Source organism: Megalopta genalis, chromosome 2 (genome assembly GCF_051020955.1).
Source record: "Megalopta genalis isolate 19385.01 chromosome 2, iyMegGena1_principal, whole genome shotgun sequence".
NCBI classification, from domain to species: domain Eukaryota; kingdom Metazoa; phylum Arthropoda; class Insecta; order Hymenoptera; family Halictidae; genus Megalopta; species Megalopta genalis.
The window spans coordinates 36,818,305-36,845,485 of NC_135014.1; the positions used below are offsets into that span (position 1 = coordinate 36,818,305).

The 27,181-nt window shown below is 45.4% G+C and overlaps 1 protein-coding gene across 3 annotated transcripts; it reads right to left on the reverse strand.

Annotated features, from left to right (window-relative positions):
• Window positions 1–834: 834 nt before the first annotated feature.
• Window positions 835–26,762, reverse strand: mlt (tubulin folding cofactor E like protein mlt). 3 transcript variants are annotated; one of them, XM_033479134.2, is made up of 7 exons: window positions 26,395–26,762; window positions 13,219–13,482; window positions 7,824–8,843; window positions 6,721–6,890; window positions 5,613–5,721; window positions 4,813–4,917; window positions 835–4,002 (listed from the first exon to the last, which is right to left on the reverse strand). In XM_033479134.2, the coding sequence occupies exons 3-7, from the start codon at window positions 8,829–8,831 to the stop codon at window positions 3,850–3,852; spliced, it is 1,545 nt and encodes a 514-aa protein (XP_033335025.1). In that variant the 5' UTR covers window positions 8,832–8,843; window positions 13,219–13,482; window positions 26,395–26,762; the 3' UTR covers window positions 835–3,849. The 3 variants fall into 3 exon arrangements, with proteins under 3 accessions (XP_033335025.1, XP_033335024.1, XP_033335027.2); XM_033479133.2 differs by lacking the exon at window positions 13,219–13,482 and having other exon boundaries at window positions 26,395–26,761; XM_033479136.2 differs by lacking the exons at window positions 835–4,002; window positions 4,813–4,917; window positions 13,219–13,482; window positions 26,395–26,762 and adding exons at window positions 4,552–4,760; window positions 23,115–23,133.
• Between the last annotated feature and the right edge of the window lie 419 nt (window positions 26,763–27,181).

A 27,181-nucleotide genomic window follows, 5' to 3' on the forward strand; every position in this document is an offset into this window, starting at 1 on the left:
TCCGCTGGAAAAAAATGACAGAAGAAAAAAAGAACAGATTCGACATTGAGAACGATGAGAAGGATCTACGTAGGCACACGGTTAGGGGAGGGGGTTGGTTGCAATTAGAAAGATTGAACGTTGGTGACTTGCAGTGCGGAGATTCGAGATCGATGGGAATGGGATTGGAGGCCTCGGAGCCCGCTGTTTGCTCTTTGATTTGCGAGAAACCCTAACGAACCTACCCCCTGGAGCAGTCGCGCTCCTCGAGGTCGTTCGCGACCCCTAAGTTGTTCCTCTTTTGGAATCGTTCCCGGCCTTCGTTGCACTTCGAGCTGCGGTAGAAAATGTTGTCAACAATTTTCAAACAGTGGGAGAGGAACGGGGCGATGGGGCGCAGGTGTTCACCTCTGCCAGGGGCGGAGCTAGTCCGCCTACCGCCCTGCGCGATTTTAAAACCATGAATCGCTGGACATAAACGCGTCTGATGGCCCTAATGAATTTCACATTGCCTCCTTTTTACAGCCCGCCGCAGATCCGCGATTCTCCTCGAGAATTTTACTGCGTGATAACAAAAAGCTGCTCGGCGTCGTAAGCGTCGGCCAATCGGCGCGACGGTTCCCTTAGGGACGTCGCGACGGCCAGCGTCGCGATCGATGCGCTCGCCTAGGCTCGGCTATTCTCGCGGAAAAGCCAGCCCCATGCAACCGGTTACGAAATAATATGCATCCCGTCAAGGCCGGCGAATCGTTTAACCTTTTCCAGCCGGGCATCGATTCGGCGAACTGGAGGATGAACGAAGGAAGAACAGAAAAACGCGGAGCATCGTCGTCCCTGCCACAACCATCTCTAATCTCTCATATATAAAGGATTTTTATTTCGTTAGTACGTACACGTTTGCGCCAGCACAAAAAAGGATCGTTATTATATAAAATCAGAATGATGCAGAGCTCCTTTTCCGAGACTAGACACATACTGCGCGCCAGGATCTCAGGGGCACGGGCGTCGATCGAGCGCGATCCCCGCGTTCCCTGGAATTCCGACGTCAACAACGGTCGCGATGCAGCGTGCGATCTTCGAGGAACACGTCTCTGCCGACTCTTCCGACCCTCGAACCCTCAACCACATTCTTCGGGACCTGCCGCTGGAACGTTCGAACCGGGGAACGCGACATTTCACGAACTCTGACCCCTGTGCGTTCCTTAGATCGCCGATCTCTTTCATTCTCGGATACTTTTTAACGTTCGGCCTCTTTGTGTCTGTGCGAGGACATTTGTTGAACCCTCCGCTCGGTTTTCCGTGGCTATATACATTGACATTTCAGGACACTCGTTTTTTACAACTCTCGCGATAGGGTTCTCGACGATTTTTAGCGGCAGCCATGACTACATACTTTCTGATCTTACGGTAATAATTGTTTCCAATCCCTCCGAACGTACTTTCGTTCGGTTTTCACGATAGTCATTGATAGACACATTCATTTCTGTTGAACAACATAGTTCTTTAAGATCGACGTCGATCTTCTGATTGGATAATGTTTTAAATAATTGATAGAACAATTTCTTACGCGTCATGAAAACGTTCGCTCTTACGCTCGTCAATTTAAAATAACTGCGTGGAGAAGTATGATTCAATTTTCCCAACGTGAGATCACAGCAAGTGCATTCGAGCGTGCAGCAAATATGCATGAAGTATCGTTCTAGGCTCTTGTGTGCAACCATTGTCAGCAGAACAGTATCGGATTCTCCAGCAAGAAAGAGTATCTAATAATCTTTAGGTACGTGAAACGCACGCGGGTCGATGCTACAATTTTTCCGGTACGGTAACAGTATGGTTCAATGAGATCGTCGATCGAAGAACGTTCCAAGGTCAGGTCCCGCGCACCTGAAGAGTCGACGAAGTTGCGTCGCGTCGCGGAGCCGAAACTCGGTCGTCCGCGCGTTCCAATGGTATTTACAAGGGCAGTGTTAGAAGTATCCGAGTTTATGCTAGTTAAAAGGCAGGCACTAAGTGACTCTTCAAGGTTCCCCCCCGTCTCTTCCTTGATCTCGCTGTTGTCGCGGGACACGCGGCAGACAACGCGTTGCCGTTTCTTCGTGCTAGTGTCCTTGCGCGAACGATCGGCCATGGCATCGTCGGGAAACTGGTGTCTGCACACTCTCCGAATCCCAAAGAAAAACAACATATACACCACGAAGTGAAAGACGGCTGTAAATTATCGGCTAAAAGTATAGAAAGTTGGCGTTAACCGATTCGTCGTCAACGATTGTTCTCCGGAGCTTAAGTACACATCGAAAATGCATGGGGACTGCGACCGAAAGTGTTCCATGGTGTCGGGGCTCGTCGCCCGACGCTGGATAACGTTTGAACGACGCTTTAAAAAAAAAAAAAAGAAAAACAGAAAAAAGATCTGTTCGTTCGTCTTCTTCGGTATCGTCCAGGACGACCGGAGTCCTCGGGAATAAACGAAAGAATTCGGTGTGTCCACGTGCGCGGACGATACAAAGCGGTACACCGTGTACACTTTTTTTTTACAACGCCCAGCCATAGTCTTCAGCAAACTGGTCCGAAGACGACTGCGGTCTACAAAAATAGTTCGCTCCCTCTTTCTCTCCCTTTCTCTCTCTCTCTCTCTCTCTCTTCCTCTCTCTTTTGTTTTTTTCTTTTTCTTAAAAATTCGTCCGCAACTCGCTCGCCTTTAGACAGAGTCCTCTTACAGTTACAGAACATCAACAAACTGGAGTCAACATCTCACTACTCAACATTCACCGTATTAACACTAGAAGTCCGTCCAGGTCTACTGTCGACCAAGCACTCTCACTGTGTTCATTCGTCTCTAAGTCGACTGGTCAAGGTCTACGATGATTTTTTGACGTCTCTCTTCCGTACGAGACACTTATCAATTGCTAAGGTTTCTTGCTTCACTGTACAGTAGCAAAGTAATAACTGTGGCACCCGGGATGCCGGCTAGATCAGTGGACGCTCGATAAGCAGTCGCGCCGGGGGCTGTCGCGCGATATCCCCGCCGCTTAGCCTCCCCGCAAATTGCCAATAGTCTACAAATTTAGTTACGAATTATATTAGTTACAAAAGAAGAGGAGAGTATCGTTGAAACGGAACGAAATCGGCCGCGAAATCTCTGAAGATTCTTCTTCGGCGAAGAAACAATCGCGGCGCTGTAATCTCGACGTCTTCGACTAGTATCTAAGAGACGCCGTTTGGAAACACGTCGATCAACGTAGAACCGTGTAGGTAAGTCGACGCGAGATTGTCCCCAGCGGCTGCTTATCGAGCACCCACAGCACTCAGGAAGGAATCCGCGAGCGGAGTACTACTTCTTCTAAGTACGTAACTGGTTTCATTTCCTCTGATAGGCTGCTGTAATCTACGCTAACGATTATTGCGAAGCTTCGCGGAAGGGTCGCCGATTCTCGCCGGAATCTGTCTCTCTCTCGTGTAAAAATGAAAATGTCCGCGACGCCCTTCGCCTAACGATCTAATCGAGTATCAAACGCGGGCCAACGATCGTACCCGGCGGACGCCCTCAGGGATCGATCGCGATCCATCGACTCTCTGCAGCCCCCTCCCCCACCGCTCTCTTTTCGAAACGCTTCTCTTCGAACCCTGAAGAATCGACGACGTGTACACAGTTCGTCGCTAGAAAAACAACTTTACTCGAAGAATGCTTATATAAAAAGATCTCGAGTGTCCCCGACGTCGACTTCCTGCGATCTTCGCGGATCTTCGTCGATCGCGGCGGTCCTCCTTTCTCTGTTCTCTTTTCGGGTCGTCAGCTCGTTACTGGAGATCGGACCCTGACGATCGTCAGGTCTGTTTCGAGTCGTCCGACGACTCGCTGGCGAACCTTCTTCAGGAGCGTATCGAGGGCGTGCCGGAGGACGCGGACACGCAGCGGTTCAGCTTGCTGTCGATGATGATCTCGTCGCCGTTCCGTATGTTGTACCGATACAGCTGCTTGTTCGGGTAGAGCATCTCCTCGGGGCCGTATTGCGCCTTCATCACCTGAATGAAACCATCGGATCCATTAAAGCAACGTCGCAGGCACGAACACCGCAGGGTGTCTGGCACAAGTGCACGCAATTCATTGTCTTGGAATGCGTTCAAGATACGATAGATACATTAAACATAATAATATATATTATATTATTATAATATATATCATAATGTGTAATAATATATAATATATATTATATTATTCTAATATATATTATAATATATAATAATAATATATAAATATATATATTATGTATGTACATAATTTTTCTCTCTTTTCTTTTTGTTTATACTCTATTTTTCTTTTTTCTCTTCGTTTGTACTCATGCGATTGCCATTTAAAATCTCTTACTTTTTACTACTTTTCTGTAACAAAGGGTAATTCTGCCCGTACACATGAATAAATAAATAATAATTATTATTATTATTATTAGATTAGACTGAAAGATCAAACCGTAAGTAACTGTTTCTAAGAGTAACTATTTCGTGTCCTGAACAATCGCAAAGACCATCAAGGACTTGCGCCAAACACAGTGCACACATACACACACGCACACTTCTGGTGTACCGTTCGAAGCAAAGAAAAAAGGGAAAAGAATTTTCGGTACGCCTATGCGGACACACTGTAGAAACGATTTACCTCGATGCTCGATAATTTTCGAAATTTTCGCGGCTCGCCGAGGTTAGCGCGATTTCGTGGGAGGGGTGTGTGGGTTCTATATCGTGATTTCGTGGTTTTTAAGGGGACTCTCGAGGAACCAATCATTCTGCAAAACAGAAGAAACAACAGATAAAGTGACGTCGTCCGGGATTGCTCACCTGGTCCACGTAGAACAGTCGCATCCGATTCGCCGGGATTTTCACCATCGTCTCCAGCTTGGTTTTCAGCTCGAAAACCGTCCTGTACACGTCCACGGAGCGTACCTACAATTTCCCAGCGATGTTTAACAATGTATCTACGCGCGGCGGTCTATGGGAAACCGTGAATGCCCTTCGAACGGCTTGCGGTAGCAAAGATTGATCAGCTGAGCGAACAAACGCGACAATTTTACAAGCGAGACGATTGGACATCGTTATTTACCCTCGTCTTTTCCTCATAGTAATTTCCATTTTGGTGCATACTGACTAAATTGTAATCTTCGTGGATAATGACTAAACTTTAATTGTCGTGGACACTGGCTAAATTGTAATCTTCGTGGATAATGACTAAATTTTAATTGTCGTGGACACTGATTAAATTCAGATTTACATGGGTACTGACCAAATTGTAAGTTTCGCAAATTATGCTCTAGCATTTCATTCTCAACCCTTCGCTTATGATTTTCACACCCTAAACATTTTTTAGAAGAAAATAGCACGTTCAAAAATTCATAGCAAAAGAGCAGAATTCGAGTTCGACACGAACGAATGAGAAAAAGAATTCGCAGAACTCGCAGATTTCGTTTGAAAGCGAGATGGACTTGCGGAAAGAACTTGCCGAGTCGGTCGTTCGCGTTTGTATCGCACTGATCTCGCATGATTGATCCACGGCGAGATTAGGCAGTGGGAACGGGGGGCGGACGAGGGTTAATTACGGTGGCCAATTATCGGTTTCCGCGGGCAAACGGCGAATAATTTACCTCGACCAGGTCGCCGTATGTGAACGTGACCTTGACCCTCTTCTCCGGCGTCAGGTCAACGTGAACCAGCGGGTCCAGCTTGCCGTGAATAGCCACCAGCTCCGAGTACCTGAAAACGGAGGAACAGGGTCAAGTTAGGGTTCGCGCGTCGCGGCGACAAACGCCGCCCGTGAAACTAGAATAGCTTTATGGTTTCTGGTGCAACTAGAATAGAAACGATGAATGCGGAGACCCGGAGAAAATATACGGCAGTTAATTCCCGGCGGGATTGACGCCAAATTAACTTCTCTGCACTTCGGCCAGGCCGGCCAGGCACGAACACGCCATTCAAGGATCTGAATTAGTGGGACAATGGCGGCTCGTTCATTTAACCGAAATACACTCGGTGTTCTTCTGGTACGACGTTCATGTAAATATTAGGTCGAGTCATAAATAACTTCCGTTTCTTTATCAGACATTTATTTTATTCTCTCGTATAATATTTACTCCTTTCTATTTTTTATTTTATTTATTTTGAACCCTTATCTATTCGGTGAAAGCAAAAACTCGTTTGTCCCGATGACTCGTAGCTGGTGGATTCGAACAGTGATGGATCGCATCGGAGATTATTTATGACTCGTTCTCTTTACGAAAGCGTCTTTGATCCTAGTGAAATTGGAAAATGGCGTCGATCCATCGGAGCCAGTCTTTGATCTTGACAATCAGAGGACCCGAAACGATCATTCGTTTATGAAAGTTTGTGGAAGTTTCCGACTCAACAAGCTCATTCTCCCAAAGGGAAGATCGAGCATAAAGAACGAACGAGTCAGCGGGCGAACAAAGAAAAATAGGAAATTGGCGAACTTTCGTAATTCCAAACTCGTTCGTTCGCAAATCGACTATAAATATTCATCGGCAAGTGTCCCTAACAGTCTCGAAGATCCTTGAACGGCGCGCACATGGCGGTCCACTCGCGGACAAGATGGCGGCCGATGGGTCCGGATCAAGAATAGAGGAGCGCGAACATAAGGAGGCCGCGGCTTGTCGAATGAAAACGGAAAGACAGGAACCAGACGCTGACGGATCTAAATCGAGGAACGGCCGATCGAATGGCGAGTTTTCGACGCACCTTTCAGGCCTGTCCGCTTCCGGTTTGTCCATGTAGTAGCGGATGAAGGCCCTCTCGGCGTCCTCGCGTTCCTGGGACGATATCACGCCGCCGCCGTTCAACGTCTCGACGTTCGGCAGCCTCGCTATCAACAGCTGCCGCCTCTCGTGCTCCGTGTACTCCCGAGGACTCTGGAACATCGATTGCTCGCTCTTCATTGTTTTTTTATTTATCCCGCGAGCCGGATGCTCGCAGCGGGAACGAGACAATTAACAGACCGTGGCCCGAATTGTCGACAGACCTCGGTTTAACTTTATCGGCCGATCTCTACGCAGATCGAGACTTTAATATCCCGTAGATTATACAGGTAGATGCCGAAGAGTTCGAAAGGGCGCACAGATGTCAGTTTCTGATCATTAGACTGCGGATTTTTGCGCGAAATTAAAATTGTCTATGTTTGTTGCAAGAGTCGGGAATCATTTGGGAACTTTTTTCTTTCTTTAATAGTTGTAGTAGGTCGAATGCAATGTATCGATGCTCTTAATTCTTTAATTCTTTTACTCTTTTTCTTCTCTTTAAAGCTACAGATACTCATTTTTGTCACAAATGCATGAAATCCCCGGTCTACTAATTACTCAGTCTTCTTTCGATTAAATGCTTCAAAATTCGACAATTAGCCACGGTGATCGATCGAGATACGGTATACGAGATTTCTAGAAGAACACTGCTATTTTTAATAAAAATGTAACGTTAATATTACAATCGTCTATCGTTTTGTGGTATTTGCTGCTCACATCGCGTACTTACCGACAGTTCTATATCTTGTTTTATTCGAGCAGCAAAGATGTTAGTCGTTGTAATTTCTTTAAAAATACGCGAATTGTCGCGCCTGTTAATCTTGCATTGCATAACGGTTTTTTCCCGTGTTCTTTGCTTAATTTTAAATGTAACGGTATACGTAAGTACTAAATTTATTAACTTTCTGTACAACGGATTCTACTGTAAATGGTTTTCGCCATATTCCTTGCTTGGCTCCCTAGCAGTGTTCTTCTAGAAATTTCGTATACTGTACCAGGGAGAAAAGTATCGAAAGTCAAGTTTTAGACGAAGGAAAGCTCTTTCACCTCGAAAAGAGGGCAGCCCTGAATCCTCAGCGACTTCAGGACCGGGAACCTGGCGAGCCTCTCGACGTCGTCCCACGTGGAGAGCAGCGTTCCATTCACGTTCAAGAACCGCAGCTTCCTGAAGGGATCGTGGGAGGACTTGATGGTGGTCCCACTGGACTCCGACTCGGACTCGGACCTGTCGTAATTGACCTTGCCCTCGGCGTATATCCGATTCCCTTTGCCGTCCACGGACCCGTTCTCGTCCACCCCGAGATTGTTCATGTTCTCGTTGTCCTGGCAGAGGCTCTCCTGCTCCTTCTTCTGGCATGTGGTCTCCTCGTCGTTCGAGTTCCTATTGTCCACCAACGCGAGCGATCTCAGCGGACACTCCGCGAGGACCAGGCTCTCCAGATTGGGGAAGACGTAGCCCAGCTTCGAGATCTCGTTCCAGACCTCTATCGGGTTCCCGGTGAAGTGCAGCTTCTTCACCGAAGGGTTCCCGTTCTCCGGCTTCTGGTACTCTATGTCGACGGTCTTGTACTCGTTCAAGGACAGGTGTAGCTCCTCCAGGTTACGCAGCAACCGTATCAGTCCCTGCACCGTCGACCAGGACACCCTGGTCCCGTTCAGGACCAGGTTCTTCAGCAGGTCGTAGCTACCGTGCTTGATCTCGAGGACCTCCGCGAGGCTGTTGAAGCTCAGGTTCACGAACTTGATCTTCGGCATGTGCTGCAGGATCCCGAACACCTCCGTCCATTGCGAGAGCTTGTTCTGGGCGAGGTCGAGCTCCTCGACGTTCTTGCACTTGCTGCGCAGCTTCTCGTCGTCGTTCCCGGCGCACTCGATGTCGCAGTCCTGCAGCACCAGCAGAGCGGGGACCGTGTGCCGCGGCGACTTCTTCGGGATGAATATGCTGACAGAGAGGGCGGCCTTCGGCGAGCTAGACTCCGTCTCCTCGTCGGTCAGCGAGCAGTCGGTCGTTGAACTACCGTACTTCAGCTCCAGCGCTTCCAGCAACGACGGCATGTTTACTGCATTCTGAAAGGAAACAGAGTCCGCTCTTGTACTCGCCTCGCTCGAACCTTTCGTGGGATTCGGGGGGGTCGGTCGGCTCCTAATTATTGTACAGGGTGTTTCATAATTCGTGGCACAAATTGGATCGGGTAGGTACTACAGCTAGAAATTCGATGAAAAATCAAGAATGACGAAGTTCCGTGGGAGGCTTCGTTTTCGAGGAAATCAAATTCCGAGTCGGAATAATATATATATATATATAATATAAATTATTTATAAATTATATATTATAAATTTATTATTATATAAATATTATATAAATATAATATATATATATATATATATATATATATATATATATATATATATATATATATATATATATATATATATATATATATATATATATATATATATATATCAAGTCGAGTACACGCGCCTTGAACGATAGTTTGACTGAAAAATACACTGATTATCTTAGTATGCTGTGTTAAATGTATTCTTCGAACGTATCCCGACAGTTAACGAATCACTAAAACAATTTAGCAAATGAAAGCCGTAGACTGATTGAACATCGTATCACGTACCGTGACTTCGAATGTACCAACATGCACGATATTAATTTCTCTGTGTACAGCTATGTATTTATTAATTATTCTTTAGAATTAATTATTTATAGATTAATTGGTTATATTATTTTAACTATTATTCGTACGATTTTGTATTATTTTATTGGTTGTATCATGTTTACGTCAATTGGACAGCAAACTTTTAGTAGAATATTCATCAATGGTGCATACAGGAATTAGAAGAATAATAACAATTTTATAAAGTAGGGATTAATGATTGTTACATTGTTATAATTGCTCATGGATTATGTTCATCTGGTTTATTTTATTTAGTTAACTCAAACTATCAAGAAAGCAATACACATTTAATATTAATTGATGAGGTAGAATAATTAATTATATACCTAAGACAACATTGATACGATTTTTACTTGGTTCATGGAATACAGCATATCCTGTTCCATTGAATTTAATTAGCGAAATTATAATATTAATAAGCTTAATTGATTATTATTATTTTATTATATATTTATTTATATTTATATTTATTTATATTTTATATTTATTATTATATATTATTATTATTATTTATTTATTTATTAATATCATCTTGTTCTTTTTTACTTTACGAGAGTTAACGAGATTCGAGTAAAATGTGACAATTATTGGAAACTAGAGTCGATCGGTTTCTTCAGAGAAGCTTTCGAGACGTCCATCGTTACTTCGTTCCTCCAGTTACAAAACATTCACAATGCATCATTTCTCTTTACGATCTCTGTCGCAACCGTGTTCCGACGCTCTCGACACATTCCACGAGCTGGTCATCATTCTCTGATAATTCTAGTGTGACGGTGTTCGCTGCGTCGTAAATTCGCGCCTATAAGAAGACGATAAGAGTGTCTCTAGCACGCAAAGCAAAATGCGTTTCGTTGTAGAGCGTGATCGCGTGGGCGAGCGCTCGCTCGATCGTGGAATCGTTTTCCAGCGGCGACAAGGGAACCGGTACCGGTTTTCCGTCGCGCAAAAAGACAATGCCGCGACCTTAGCGGATATGGTCAGACCAGGTATTCGTCGAGGATGCCCGGTCGCACCGGCTCTTTCCTCGATGATGCCCGTGTCTTTCTTTTCCCGGCGTTGTCGTCGTCGTCGAAAGCCACTCTGCTCCGCGTTCTTCAGCCCTTTGTCTCTCATTCTCAAACATCTGGCCTACCTTCCAGCCTTCGTCTCCGACGTTTTTACGCTGCCCATTCTCATTAGATGCGGTGCCCCACGCTAACTAACCCGCCGGCTGTGTGTTTCAGCGAAAAATTCCTGCGATATGTTGCAGTAACGGAACGTACATATATATGTATACATATAACACTGCTAGAATGCATTTGATAGTATGTGATGCAAACGGAAAAATTGCCACCGATAGCATTTCTAATCCATCTGTATTTTCATCCTTTTTATTTCCATTTCATGCGAAGATATTGAATTAAATTTTTTTAGAGTTTTTAATATTTCATGGATTTATTAAATCAAAGCGAATTTATTATTTGAAAGAATTTTTTTCATTGAAACAAAGCGAAATGATTTTCATTCAAGAACAAAGGTTTTAAGGTTCGAATCTTTTTACAGGGTCTAAAGATTTGCGAATGATACTCAGAACGAGAATGAAAAGCTTTGTTTCAATCTGAAACAGGGGTTAAACGGCTTGCGGATCTTTACGCAAAATAAAAATTATGTGTCGCGATTGCAGCGAACAGGAGTTAAACAAATATTTGTTCTCCTTTTTAACATTTTTAATATTTTGGAAAAAGTCTACTAGCATCGTTGAATTTATCTGCATTCACTGTTTTGTAATCTGCCTGTATGCACTTTCGTCGCAAGTGCATAAAATCCAATGAAATAAAATAAATTACTGTTGCATTAGATAATATATTAGATGATATTTTATGCACTTATAGGAAAAATGGGTGAGCGAAGTGCAGAACAGTAAAAAAAATTAGAACAATTGAAGAATCTCGTCGAAATATTTTCAATTTGTTGAAAATATTCAAACGACGCATACATCTTTGTGCAACTCTTGTTTTTATGCAATCTATGTAGGCAATTTATATTTTGCATAAAGATCCGGGGTCTACTAATAAGCCTGCGAGAAATATCTTGAAAAATATATTTGGAAAAATCGCAGAGTAAAATCTACTGATAAGTTTGCACGCAAACAATCTATGAAAATATGCTTGGAAAAATTGCCGAATAAATTAGAGAATTGTTCTAAACGACGTGAAAACGGTCGAGAAAATGGTCCGAGGGTAAATGGCAGGTAAGCTGCGGAGCAAAATGGCGGAACAAGGGTTGCCGGTGCACCGTAAAAAAAAAAAGAAGAGGAAACGCGCGTCTCTCGAGGACATCGCTAGCGGCGCAACGCTGGATCGTAGCGCTCGCTTCTAGCAGGCTTCTCGTTGGCAGAGCCGCACCGGAGAAAGTTAATTTCGCATGGCCGTTGAACCGATATCGCGATTACGTAGGGGAAGCCGGGGAATAATGCAATGACTATTATGCCGGCCCCGTCCACTCCTCTCGCCGTGTCGTCCCGAGCGTGTCGCCCGGTGCGCTCTTTTCCCGGTCCGTGCACAATTTGCCCCCGAAGGGGATGAAAACTCCCCCTTCGCAAAGATCGACAACCTTTTTTTTTCTTTTTATTTCGCCCTGTCCCGTCGCGCCGTTTCGAACATGTCGACGCGGTTCGTCCTCGGTCTTGTGCTCCGCCGCGGAACGAGACGATACCGAGGGCACGGCAAACCGAATTAGAAAGCGGGAGACGGAAAGGAGGGAGCCGTGTCGCGTCGAAGTTTCGCGTAAATGGAAACGACACGGTTTGGCCGGTTTCCAGCGCTCGCGGCCGCCTCGGACCTACGCCAAATCGACGTAACGCTTCTCAAACATGAACGATCTATACACACGCGCGTATTCCGTAATCGCGTTCCCCGTGATTTTCGTTCTCGTTCGCCGGCAGAGAGCATTTTTGATTCCAGAGCTGCCGCATTCCATTCCGCGGCCGCGCGCCCGCGATTCGTGTCGCTCGCCGGTTTTCGACGCGCTCACCTGCCGAGGTTCGCACAACCGGCCAGCCTAATCGGTTCAGGATGATACGATAGAAAGCACCGATCGCCGAGAAACGGACGAATCGCTATCTTGGACCGGATCTTAATAATTTTCTACACGGAAGGGAAACGTTTCGACCGAGAGAACCGAGGAAGATGGTGGATTAGTTTTTTTTTTGCGCGCGCGGAGATGCACCAGTTTCGGAGCAGATCTGTACTCCGGGCAGAAACCGGACCGACGAACTTTGGACGATGTCATATTTTCATAGGCGGTTCTGTATTCTCATGCGAGGCCGCTGGAAAACCGCCAAGATTCGGAAGCGAATCATCCGTCTTGTTAGCCGCGTTATCGGCACGTTCGTAGACGATAGCGAAATATAAGAAAATATATTCGGTAGAAATAAGGACAAAACTTCCTCCGTACGGTCACGTTGAAGCAAACGCAGAGGAAAATCGCGTACCTTCCGCGCACTTGTCCGATCTGCAACAATTTCAACCGCGGTTTCTCGCTCTGTTCTGCAACGAGATATTATTCTTTCGGCTAAACCGGGATCAAGGACGCGAAAGTAGAGACTTCAGTCTGGAAAACGAGCGTGAAAAGAACCTCGTGAGATTTTTCTGCGTGAAATTACAAGGGTACGAAGATCGTGAACTTTTCGATGATAATTTATCGTTTCTGCAAGTTCGCTGGAGCGGCGCGATAAAACGTGACGCGGATTAGGAACATTGAGGTGGCCTAACTGTTTCCGCAGGTGTCGAAATTGGTAGGGTGTTCCTCGATCGTGCATCAGGTCCGGAGAAGCTCGGCTATCCGATGCGTGGCCATCGCAAACGGCGGATTCTCGACAACAGGTCGCCGGGTGTTGGTCACTGTATACCGGGTGGCATGGAATCACGGAAGGTCCTTCGCCTTGATTCCTTTCCGGTCGAGGACGAGGATGGGAAGGGTATCCTGGGGACAAAGGACAGCCTCTGTCTCTGTTTCGCTCTCGGGAAGGCTGTAAACTACAAAAGCGATCGTTTTGAACAATGCAACAGCCCCGACATTGTAAAACACGACTAGGCTTTTGTAATTGAACGAGCGACCGAGCCGTGCTGATAATAACCATGCAAAACGATCCTAATGAAATTACACAACGCGGTTCGGTTGCATCACGCGATCCGTTCGCTGCTCGGTCCCGACACAGAGCCGGACAGAGGCAACTGCAACTGCGACTGCAACGGCAACATCACCGGCAACGGCAACAACAGCCGCGGTAGACGCGAGCACGCGTTGCTACTTTCTCCTCGGGCAATGATTTTCCGCGCGCGCAATGCTCGCGGCCGTAAATCAAACCGAGCAAATTGGAATGGCGATCGAGGCGGAAACCGGCACGCCGAGGAAACGATTAATAGGAGCAGCGGATGCCTTCAACTCTCCGAGCTACGCTCCACAGAGACGGCTATTCATACTCCAGTAGCATGATAACTTAATTCGAGCTAATTCGACCGCGGCTCGATGCACCGCATTGTCCACCGTGGACGCGCCGCTCTTAAAACAACGCGCGGATCGCCGCGTTGTAGGTGCCTCTTTCGTGTAGTTGCCGCGTAAATCACTTTCTTAGCCGGGACTCCGAGAAATAAAGATATTATAATGGAAATTTGTTCGTTCGATCGTAGCGCGATGCCAGGACTGGGAAAAACCTGATTTTTGAAATATGAAATAGACTAAATATGTTTTAAGATCAATTTAGATAAACATTTTTGTTTTCACGTGTGCTACTGAATTTATTAGATAAACATTTTCTGAAATAGTAGTAACAATAGCTTTTCAAATATATTTAACTACGTAATATCCATATGTAACTATTATTTCGAAAAATGTTTATTTACAAACTTCTGTATTACACGGACAAAATTATTTATAGACTATTCGCTGTTTCTAAAATCTATTTCTCCCAAGCATTGTGCAATAATAATATTATTTCTCACTTGCACGATTACTTATTATTTATTTATTTGTCATTTATTATTCATACGATTATCAGAGGCAAGAATGAACCAGAAATTGATTTTCTCTTTCAAGAATCTTGGTGCTTTGATAACATTGCACTCTTAAAATGTTTCAATCGTTGTACGTCCGGTGGCTGCAAAGTAAAACCGTTCTGCCCCAAATCGCAGGAGGCAAGAACGAAATAAAAATTGATGTCCTCCTTGGATTGGTTCGGTGAAAATGCCGCGCTAGCAGTCTCACATTGCTTCGATGATTCTTTTCTATTTCGCGAACACATTGTCGCGCACGCAAACGAAGGGTTTTTCTACCCGTATTCGAGGATAAATTATGATTAAAACACGAAAAAATAAATAACAATAATAATAAAAATAATACATTTTCCTCATGAACACAGAAAATTCGCAGCCCACTGAAACACCACCGATTTCAGTCGCGAACGAAACGAAGGATACGCGACATTGAGCGCGTTAATCACCGTTCAAACACGTTTCCGTGACAGCAAATGTAACGTTGAACTATATCAACCGGTTCAGAAGAGTTCTCGGAACGCTCCTTGGCGAGGCGCGAGTCGTTTTCCCTTGATCATCGAAACGCACCACATTGTCCGACGCGCCGAGAAGATCGCCGGAGAAGCGGCGAACACTTTTTCCCATTGGAAACACGATACAGACTATCGCGGATCGTTTCTATCCGCTCTCTTTAACGTATTTCCTCGGACCTGTTAACAAACTTTGCGGTTCGGTGAAAGTTTTATTAAATTGTCTATGACTGTGACTGCGGAGAGCTAATCGCGTGCGTACGCGTTCCGAATCTTTTCAAATGTTCCACGGTTTCTGCCGATTCTCACTTTCCTTCCGTTTATAGAGTAACCGGTGCTTGCTGCTACCACCGGTAAGGTCAGAACGATCCACATTGAATTTCTAGTCGCTTTTTTTGCCTAATCTCTGTTCGTCGACCGCCACGTGTTCTCCTCCTTCACTTCGCGCGCGAAGCGGCTGTTGCACATTCCGTTGCAAAATCTGTTGCAAAATCTGTTGCAAAATCTGCTGGAAATTCTGTTGCAAATTCTCGATGCTCGAGTTGTCAATTTTTGATTGTTCCATTTTTAACACAAAAGTTTCGCTGTTCGAAAACGTTTGCGCGTAACCGGCGTACTTCAAGGTTGCTGCATCGTTTTACAAACATGGATATAACTTTGTAAAATATCAGACAGCGAAATTCAATTATAATATACGTTGCTTCGTTCAGAATGGACTTTATTCGGATTGCGATTACGCGAATCAATTTTACGATTGGACTTTCTGCTTTTAAATTGCATTTCACGGGCAATCAAGAAAATTACCATTACCGGTCGACCGGACGGTAATGTGTTAATGCACATCGAGTTACATCGGAGATTGGAATATTTACGAAGACGCAGCAAGTGTCCGTAACAGCTGACAGCCACACGAATTCAGCGAACGCGAGCGTTAGGGTGCTTTTGCAACGTGCGGCGAGCCACGCAGTTCCTCGGGGACTCGGTTTCTTCAATGAAACAGGGACAAACGTTCCCGTTTGACTGCGGCTATTCAAACGGAGCTTCCTAACGAATAGCCGGCCCCTCTGAATGTCTAATAACTCTGAAAAGCACGCCGCGGCGGTGCAAGAGCCCCATAAAGGCGCGAATCCTAGCGTCGCTAGCGCGAGCAACTGCGTGGAGCTAAATATACGTCGACGGTGGCGGTTACGAAATGTCAAGCAGAAGCTGCCGAGTACTGGGTCAGTCGGAGACGACTGCTCTAGAGAAAGACTCTGTGCTCGAGGTGCAATCCGATCGACCCTCGCGAAAACGTCCCTTCCGAATCGCTCAGGTTTTCAGGATAGAGTCAATCGGAGGTATAAGAACGTTGCGATCGTTCGCTATGCGTAGCATTTCGGTCAGTTTCGGAGTGCAGAGGCCCCTAATTCATTGTTCGAAATCATTTCGATTTTATGCATTTATGGCCGAAACGAGTGCAGTAATTTCTCCCTAATTCGCGCTCGGATTGTGCACAAAAATGGACAATTCAACACTAAACCTACCATCGCCGGTCAAGCGACCGATTTCACATTTTTTATTTCATAATTATTGAAATCATAAAGCTGCTTTCGTTAGAAATTGTCGAATGTGTTTCTTTATTCAGGCGCGCACTTGACATAACCTTCGAATTCTTATGGGAGAGAATTAAAAAATTAGAAAATATCATTCTATAATTATCAATCCGATAAAGTTACTAAGAAAGGAATGAACTGTTTAGTCAGTTTTTATTTCTTGCAGGCGATTTATAGAATTTCTATTTTACACGAAAAGTCGGCAGTTTATACATCATTTTTAAGCTGTCGATGCAAAAGCAATCTCTTCAACATAGTTTCTCCGTCTCTCGCGCGATAAGGTTCGCTAATTCGGTGCAGGAGAATTGAAATCACTGACTCTGAATATCGTTTTGACCATCTTTGAACTATTTCCACTAGAAAGTCAAGTTGCGCCTCCGATGCACAATGCACTCTTTGAACCAATTTACAATTGCTTCGAATTGGCCATCGACACGAAAACATCCCTTGAAACCTGACGCGAGAAAATTGCTGCCTGGCTCCAAGTGTCGCATTGATCATCTTCGAATGACTTCCATCAGGAAGTTAAACAGCGACTCTATTGTCCAAGTTACCTTTCGGAATGATTTTCAAGGCATCGTTGCGAAACGCTCGCGAGCGAAGTTGTACCTCTCGAAGACGAGCTAAGTGAAATTCAACGGTGACACACGCACAACACACACGCGCGCGTGCACGGCGTTGCAAAAGTCTGTTTATAGTTCGTTAACTAGCGAAATGCGACACAGGATTGTTCGGCCTAGGAGTGCACGGATCCTCCAGGTGGCAGGACACGTTCGCAGCGCGGAGCTCAAGGCCTTAGAAAGCTGCAGAAAAGACCGCGGACCGTTCCCCGGTAGCGGAGCTACCATTTTCTACTATAATTTTCCCGTAATGCTTTTGGTCCAGGCCCGCGGAGAGCAACAAAAACTGATAGACGATACTTTCTAAACGTCGGCCCGATGGAGCAGAGCGGCTGCGCAATTTCCACGGGGTTCTACAACGGGATCGGAAGTTCGGATCCGAAAAACGGCGAACAGTGGTCTCCCAATGAAATTGTACGTACGCGTGCGGTGTCTCTGAAATCGTTGTAACCAGACTGCGGATTTTGTGCATTTACGTAGTACATCAAATTTGATACGGTGAAAACATTTAAAGAACTCAAGGACACGATTGCGCTGCGTTCAACTCGTTGGAATTATTAAGAAAAGAAATAAATGTCTTAAGCGCCTGCATCTTGCAGTGACTGCACGCAATTTTTATTTTGCATGAAGATCCGCAGTCTAATTATAACTTGATAAAAAGAAAGAATCGTGCAACAATAAACCTGATCGCTAGACCGTGGTGTTTCATGCAGAATAAAACTTGCCTGCGTTGCCTGCATGACGCAGAAACTGCATAGACATTTCTTTCACTGTTTAATTATTTTATCGACTCGAAAATAGTATAATAGTATTTTTAATTTCTTTCAATATTTCCGCTGTATTTTAAAGCTCGAAGTCGGCACTTTCGCGGGTCACGGGTCATTTTCTTCTGAAATATTTTCACTCGACATAGTTATCGGAAAACCGAAGAGACTCGTTTCCCAGGAAAATCGTTCGAATTCGAGCATCTCTTGTCTTTATATCTTAAATCTCTGGTGAATTATCCTCTAGACCGAACGTACCATAAATTTAAGGATCCACTTTTACAAAGACCTCGTGAAACTGTCCGGAGGATTTCTGTTGGACCTCCCATCGAGCCCGCGCGTTCCGAAATGTTTCGCGATGCTTCGAGGGAAATGCAGTTTGCAGCCCGCTCGCGGTGCCGAATACTCCCCGATAAAGCGTTCCGGGACCCGGAGGACGGCGGCCGGAAAAGTTTCCGGTGAAAAATTTGACGGGAAATCGTTGGGGAAACTGAGTTTCGTCGAGGCGGGTCGATGCGAGAAGGAACTATCGACGAAGGTCCGGCTGGCCGCAGTGTGCTGCGCAAATGCTCTCCCGTCTCGGAATATTACTCGGTTAGCCAAGGTTGCCGTTCGCTGAGCTCACGACCCGAGAGCATTATACACGTGCGTGCAGATATATCTGCCACGCAGTTACAAAGACACGCACACACCTCCGCAGGGACGCCTATTTACGATACACGCGAGGATCCACGCCTCTCTACAGGCGCACAGCCGCCGTCGCCGTGTCGAACGCGGATCAGCGTCTCCCAACCTTTTGTCTCTATTCTTAAACCGATTACCGGCGAATGCGCGTCCTTCCTCGTTTCCTAGGCTAATCGCGACACCCCTCCGACAACCCTCGGACGCGTTGCATTTCATGATTTCGCGCGGTTCAAGGCCGACCCGCCGTCGCGCCCCCGTTTCCAAACGTAATTTCGGATCTGGCGCGACCGGCCAGCCTAAAAGATTGGATTCGATGCCGCCGCGCTGCCGATTTTATGCGCTAAAAATACCCGGAAGGACGCTAGAAGAACCGATAATTTATTTGGTGGTTTATTCGATTCGGTAAGACAGAAAATAGATCGTTCGTTCCAGTTGTTCCCGCGCAAGCTGGCGCAATTTGCGGAAAAATCTGCAGGCTCTAAAATATAAAGGACACTTAAAAATATACAGAAAAAGTTTTCCAGTTTCATGTTATTTAATGCAACCGATTGTAACGAGTCTTGATAACGAAGATCAACTTCCGACAATATAGATGCCGAGAAGTCATCTGCGGTTACCTAGCCGTAGCTATCTAATGAATTTTTCTAATGACTGTGCACCGTCTAAAGAACGCTCAACTATTCTCTGTCTAAGGTAGCATTGTTCCGGGAGAAACGGCTGAATCATGTTACTGCAGGCGGTTTGTCCTCTCGCGAGTAAAATGATTTCGACCTCGAAGCGTTCCGACAACGACGTCGACAATGAAAAAGTTCACGAAAAGAGCAACGAAAAAGACAATGACACGAGCGATTAAGACATCGCGAGAAGGCGTTCGGCACGAAAAACAGCCGAGGTCGAAATGCTCGCGAAGCATTGCGGTATCGATGCCGGATCGGTCGAACGATTTTCGCGGGGCCCGACGGAATAGAAACCGCGTCGAACGATCGAAAGCAAAGGACGCGGGACGCGAGATTGGGAAACGCTGTGCCCGCGATGCCAGTGTGCACGTACGCTTTGTTCGTTTCTCGGCTTTTAAGAGCGTGTCTCGCATCGGTGCACGGCAATTATATCGACGTGTGTGTGAAAGCCGACAAGAGATACATCGGACACCGTTCGCTGTGCACGTCTCGTTTGGTACCGAGCCTGGTGCTGGCTTTACAAAGGCTTCCCCAGCGCACCGTCGGTCGAAGACCAAATTTTTCTTTCAGCTTGAAACCGAGATAGTCCGCGGGAAAGATGACCACTTTGATATTTAACGTCTTTGTGCGGCAGCTGGATGCGCGAATGCATTCTTGCAGTTCTCTCGTGAGAAACACGAGCGGCCGGATGGGGAATGTGGATCAGTAGAACTGGCGGTGTCATGATCAGACCGCTGATTTCGGTGAGCCTCGAACCGCGATCGTAAACCACCGCCAACGATACTCTAGGATCGAAGCACGAAGACGAATGTAATCTGAACTAGTATTTTACCGGTTCGCGCATATAGTATAATTGCTTGAACTGCGACTTTCTAGATATGCATAAAATATTAATTGATTAAACTACGATCTTACAGGTCTCTGTAAGATATAATTGTAGAAATTATTACATGATTTACTACGCGACGTTGTACATTTATCTCAAACGGAATTGAATAAAATTCAACCGTGTACATTTATCTGAAGCAGAATCGAAAAAAGTACGACTTTCTACATTTACTAGAAACAGAATCGAATAAAATACAACTTTCTACAATTATCTGTAGGAGAATCGAATAAGATACGACTTTGTACATTTATCTTATCGAACGAAACATGATTTTACATATTGCGTGTCGATAGAATCGATGATGTCATTATCAGACTGTTCACTGTTCAAAGCCGGCAGCTAGAAGGTAATTTCATCGATCCAAAATATTCTTGAAAATAATAGAATCGGTGTTCTAAAATTCTTTTCATCTTCCTGGAATCCGTAGGGTACGCGGTATGATATAAACGATAAAAAACAGAGTACAACAGATAGTAACAAAAAAATTCTCTGTCTTGCAGTTACAACTTTCTTCCGGGTCTAAAATACCGTGCACACCAGGCGTGGCTTCTTGGCCCTCGGGTTCAACGAAATAAACACAGTGCCCCACAGAGAAATTCCTGCCAAGAACATCCCGAATGACGCAAATTCGCTGTCTCCTTCCCGCGGAGTCCCACCGAAGGGAAAATCCAACGACCCGAACGCGTCGTTCGCATCGCGGATCCGTGATTCATAGATCTCCGCGTGGAGAACGGTTTCTCTCGATTACCGGGACGAACCTCGTAGATCACGCGAGAGAAGAACCTCGTTCCAAGAAATTACTTTCCTCGTGACGCCAGGAAGAGAAAGAGAAGAAAAAGGAGAGAGAGAGAGAGAGACAGAGAGAGAGAGAGAGAGAGACAGAGACAGAGAGAGAGAGAGAGAGAGAGAGAGAGAGAGAAAGATTGGAGATGATTGCAGGAAGTTGTCGGCTGCTTGAGAAGATCTGTCGATAAGAAGTGACGATCAAACTGTCCGTAACGTTTACGTTAACGGGGGATCAGCCCGGTTAATTGCTTCCTGCCGCTGCCGGGACTGGGGATCCGGGATTAGTAACTTCGGGAACCCGTCTGCAGCCGAAACTGCCGCTGATCCGTTTCTAATATTTAAAAATAAACAGCTGGCAGCGGCCGGCCTTTTCGAACCGCTTCGGGACAATGGTCGCCGAACCCGTTGCTTGCTTTCTAATCACAAGCACGCGAGTATTTTAGGCATCGCGTAGGCCCTCCGAACCATGGGGAACGATAGCGAGCTATTATTCCTTTATTATTCCTCGGGGTTCGTTCGGTCTGCTGTTCGTAGCCCGCGGGGTCCGCGAAAATCTGCGCGAAGTGGTCGCGAAATAGCCTAAAAACCCTACGAGCAACTTTTACGGTGCACTTGCAGCTCGTTCTGATTTTATTTTCGCAGATGGGTCCCACATGCTAAATAAAGAAGTTGCGCGAAAATAAAACGCGAAAACTGATATATCGTAATTAAGGGAAAAGTAGAGAGAATGCAGTGCGAACATTTCTTAACCTTGAGAAATCTGCAATTTTCCAATTTTGTTTTGGTTTGTCAATTTTTCGCGCACACAGTATGTAACAAAAAAATCTGAAAAAATTCTATAATGTGCGGTTTGTAATCCAAAGTAGGCCAGGTTTTTTCTCAAAATTTTAGCAAGCCACCGAAGTCACCAAGCCACACTAACATTCGACTGGTTTTCAAAATTCATTTTTATTGTAGTATATTCGAACAAACTGAATTTTACTAGGACGTTTAAAATGCAAAAGAGTAGGAATACCATTCACTATGATTATAAACGCTCTGGTTTCAGATTGATGGATAAAATCGCTTCGATTTTATGCGAATTTTTGGGGTTGATCTTCGGTAATCAACGCGTTAACGAGCACAGATGTTCGCATAATCCGTTGGAAGTTAGATACGATTAAAAGCGAGTACTTTCTGGTGTAACAATTTCGGAAATCTCCGGAGATCGAGTCTGTTCCGTGTCACGTTCGCTAGAGCGAATGTCGTGACGGGGGTGTACGTGTTTCCTGATCGCGTTATCAGCAGAACTTATCTAATCTGTTTGATAGCGTGCAACTATCGACAAGGACGGGAATTTTGCAATTTTGCGAGCCTCGGTAAGCCGTTTGATGACAGTCCGCCCTGATCGAGTGTACACGAGCGATTCCGTTTCGACCGAGTGGAATAATGGATGGAATAATGAATAGAATAATGGATGGCGATTCTCTGAACACTTTCACGATCGCGCCATAAGCCTCACAAAATTCATCGAATTAATGTCTATTTAAGCCTAAATTAATTCATCGAATTCATTCAATTAAATTCAAATCTCAAAACAAACTTGTATAGCATCGATTACTTCTCCAACATTTGCACCTCTTGCAAATATTAATAAAATAAAGAAATTATAATTTTGATTAGTGTAAGAATCAATTTTCAGAAATTGAATTTTTAACAATTCTGTCACCCACGTACTGCTGACGCGGCAGTGTTTCATAAAGAAAGAAGAAGTGTTCAATGAATTGCGAAAAACTTCGAGTCAAAACCGATCGATGGCAACAAAAATAAGTAAGCAGAATAAGGGCCACGCGTTGAGAAGATAAAAGTGGAAGATTTTCTCATTCGGTCCATCAAGCGACTTCGTTTTAAACGAGAAGATCTCCCCGTTCGGTTGGCCAAGTGTTAAGAGCCGACACTCCGAACAAGCTCCATCAACGAGAATTAACGATACGTGCGCGGTTGGCATCGACACGCCGTGTCGACGTCGCGTGTCAGACGAACCGGAAAATCGAAATCTGCATAAAAATTTGTAACGGCCTGCCGAGGACCGTCGAAGAAAGACATTGTACGGACCGATGGATGTGATTCGAGCGAGGAGCTCGACTCGCACAATCGTGATTCCAGGCGCAGCGCCGTCCGATTCCGCATAAATTTCGCGCTTCCTTATGTCCGAGCGAACGTGTCGGAGCACAGTTTCTCTCCTGAATTGCATCGGCCTTGAGGTGGCGAGGGAACGACGCAGTTCACACGAATCCGCGGCTCTTTGTCCGAGCCTCCTTCGTCGGCCGTTATTGCCGTCGAACTCGTAGAACGAAGTCGGCGCGACCGTTCCTCGCACGAAACGCAACAATGACTCCGATTAGGCTCTCGCTGCGGCTGCTACGCTGTCTCGACGCGTAACGCTGCCTCTTATCGTTCGTCGCATGATGAACGAACCATATTTATGTAAGCTTCTGTGAATAATTGACGCTTTATCGGGACAGCCGAGTTTTCCGTCTTCGACGAGCGGGACTTTATCTTTAACCTTGAACATCGGCAATTTCAGCGGATTTCAGTGTTCACGGTGGTTTTCCCTAGTTTTCTGGTTCCTGTACTCGGGGATTCTCGTTGCAAAATGCATCTTGATGAACTGCAATTACGTTCGTTGCGCGACAAGACTTAATTGTAGTGATTACTGCAGGGTACAGCTAATTGTACCCTGTTGGATTCCTGATGAAGTAGATTAATTAAATAAACTGGACGTATAATCAATAATAGTTTAATGGTTTAATGATAGCGTAATTTTACATTCCTTGCATAAATCATGATATTTCGTTAGAATTTAATTTATTGTATTTTATTCTATTCTACCTGATTTTATTTTATTCTATTCTACTTCATTTTATGTTATTTTATTCTTATTTTGTTTAATTTCATTTTATCCTCTTATTTTATACTATCAATTTTATTTTATCGTAACCAATCGAATTCGTTGAATAAACTAAACGCGGAGAGAAGGTGAACTGCATACAATTATTACAACGTGTACAGTAATCACTCGAGTTTTAAAACGAGTTCGAATTCATTCGGCTAATAAACCTGCGCGAACCACGGACGGAACATGCAATCTTCTTGTCACGGCGCGTCCACTAATGATCGCGGGAGTCGCAAGATCGATGTATCAAAGGTATTTCGACACGCGACATTTACAGAACGTCCGGACGACGTTCGATAATCGATCGCCGATTCAAAATCATCGACCACGGTTCATCGTTTCGGCACAACTACGACGCCGATGATCGATCCACCGTAATTGCTGGCTAATAAATCCGACTTTTCGAGCGACCCAAGTCTCGGTAAGTCTCTAGCCAATCCGGTTAAAACGAGATTTCTCAATGAAATTCACGATCGAGATAAGAGGTGCGATTGCGACAGAGGATACTGGTTCGAGGAAACGACGACGCGCCGCGATGAAAATACGACGTAGAGCAGCTGTCAAAGCGTGCGCTGCCGCACAGCTGATTGCGATTATGTAAGTCCTCGAACGCGTAGCTGAACGCACTGCGTCGCAGAGCGTCGATTATATACACCGCCAGACGCCGCTCATTCGTCGAAACGTCGAAAACACACTATCGTTTCACGTTAAAACGCTATTCATCGTCTACGAACCAGTCTTCGAACTGCGTCTCTAGCCAGTTTGCTGGCGGCGACATGCTTTCGATCTAAAGCCTCGAAGATGTAGTCTCAGAATCTGTGCTAATTCAATAGATAAGTCATGACACCGCTGTGGATTAGCAATTTAGCTGCCGGAAGTCTGCTGACCGTTTTAGAGCTCAATAAAATAATATGAAGCTCTGTGTACTGTTATTTATACTTCACACGATATTATATTCATAGCACTCTGTTCACGATGCTATACGTGTTTATAGTACTCGACATGTACTACTTAGCAAACCAAAAATTCGTTGAATACCACGAACAACCCTAATTCGTAAAACGAGATACCCTAATTCGTGAATCAACTATTCCGTCCCAACAAGAGGCAATTGGAAATGTTTGTGAAGCATTTATTGGATGGTTCGCACTCCAAATTCACCTTCGCGCAAATTATGAATTTGTACGAATTCGTTCCCTCGAATATTCTTCATAGTTTAATCTACAATGGTGTTCCTGCTTATTATACATATACATTCGTTGTAACAATTACTGCATCAATCGCAACAGTTTCAAGAAACAGTTACGCAGATCCGACAAAGGAAATCGAGCTGGCTCTATAAATTCTAATGATTCGCAATTACCAGCAATAATTGTAAGTGGGTTATGCCAAATTAAACTGTACATCCTGTAAAATTAGTGTCTTATGTTTATATAGAAAAAAGAAATATTTTATTCCCGAGACATGGGTGTAAATTTAATTTGCAAACGACTGTGCACAATTCACGAAATGGTCAAACAGTCGGAAGACTGTGCAAACGTCTACCACCAATTGCAACCCAACTAGAACATTTACCGTGGCGATCGGAATTCAATTTATAAAATCAGCTGCTACGTGTCCTATATTTCCTCTCGAGTCTTAAACTGGGGGTTTCAATTCGCCGCGAGGATTAATGAAAACCCTAAAATGGTCAATCAGTGAATTTTCCATGCATCCACCACCACTCCAACCTGGCTGGGACATCTCCCGTGGCAAACAGAATTCAAACAATTTACAAAATCAACAAATACGCGCCTGTATTTCTGCAAACGTTTCGTTCGAAGTGAATCTATTTAGCAAAAAAGGACGAGCACAATCCGAGAGATGCGTATTCAGACAGAACCCCGTACATCCGCACCCCACTCCAAGCTAGGCCCATCCACCCACAGAGGGTGTCGCTGTCCTCCATCTCCAAAACAACACCCATCCGTCGGGAATAGGTAAACCACACTCCCGATTTCCTTATCCAGAATCCACAAGGATCGGAACAAGATGGGAAAAGATGGAAAAGAGGAATATCGACGAGGGAGGTCGAGCTCGGCCTGTCCCGCGTCTAGGTTCCGGAAACAAACAGGCGGCGGCTGCGGCGACGTGGCCGCGATCCGCGCAGGCTAACTGCATCGGAGAACTCTGTCCGTTGCACAGGTAGGTATGCCAGAGCGTTTCGCATCGCGGCGAATAGAAGGGACCAGGAGCGTTCTACGTCGCGGCGTGGATCGATCGAGCAAAGTCGGAGAGCCGACGGAAAGATTGAACGGGGAACAGAGCGAGAGACTTTAAGATGCGGTACAAGAATATCGCGCTTGGGAATCGGGTCAAGGATTCGCGTTGGATCTCGAAGAGGCTCCGAGAGACGCCCGTAATATCTCGGCAATGATAGATCAGATCAGCTCTACTCACTGTTGCCTCTCGTCGTATGCGCCCGACCTCCTAGATGTCACCGGATATTATATCCCTGGCCGATCGACCTGGCGGACCACGGGCAAAGCTGATTCCCGTCTCTCCGTCTGTCTCTCTTGGGCGCTCACTCGCGATCTTATATCGCCGCGATCATCAAGCCAGATGTGGACCCCTCGCGACACCCGAACAGAGGTTAGAGTGTATAAAAAAAAAAAAAGGTAACCAGTGCTGTGTGCCGAGAGCACCGACACACGAACGTGCCGCTCGCCGTCCACCGTTGAACTGATTTCTGGCTCCTTTGTTTAGTAAACAGAAACAGCTGAGCCGCGCTACTGGTTACGCTGGTGGAGGTGGCGGGAGACAGGTCTCCTCTCTACGACGCGCGACCACTGCACCGCGCAAGCACGCCGCTTGACAGGTCACGTGGCCCCGCTCGCTCAGCCAATCACCCGATGCCGCGACTCAGGGCCGTAGCGTTCGCGGCACCGCGGTGGTTTGACCTTTAGAGCACCGTTGCTACGTTCCGAGAAAAATAACAAATTATGCTGTACCAGGCAGTTTTATCTGTCGTGGTATCCTCGGCTCTTCCATGTGATCCAGGTTACAGTTCTCTGTACCGAAAATTCTGTGTACAGTGGTCTCTTCTTCTTAAGAACGACGCACTTTGGACAACAAAGGACTCGTACAGGACTCGTCGAACTGTTTGGAACGAGGAACTGTCTCGATTTAGTGCTTATTTAACTGTCATTCAAATTCTGGTATTGTTTGTTGGAACTCGTTATTTGAG

Bases quoted from the DNA above. Each gene is read 5' to 3' on its own strand.
- mlt (XM_033479134.2), bottom strand. From the start codon at position 8,831: ATGCCGTCGTTGCTGGAAGCGCTGGAGCTGAAGTACGGTAGTTCAACG. The intron at 6,891-7,823 runs GTGAAAGAGCTT...TCGATGTTCCAG, and splicing joins AGGGCTGCCCTCTTTTCGAG to AGTCCTCGGGAGTACACGGA. The intron at 4,003-4,812 runs GTGAGCAATCCC...GGTTTCATTCAG, and splicing joins GACTGTTCTACGTGGACCAG to GTGATGAAGGCGCAATACGG.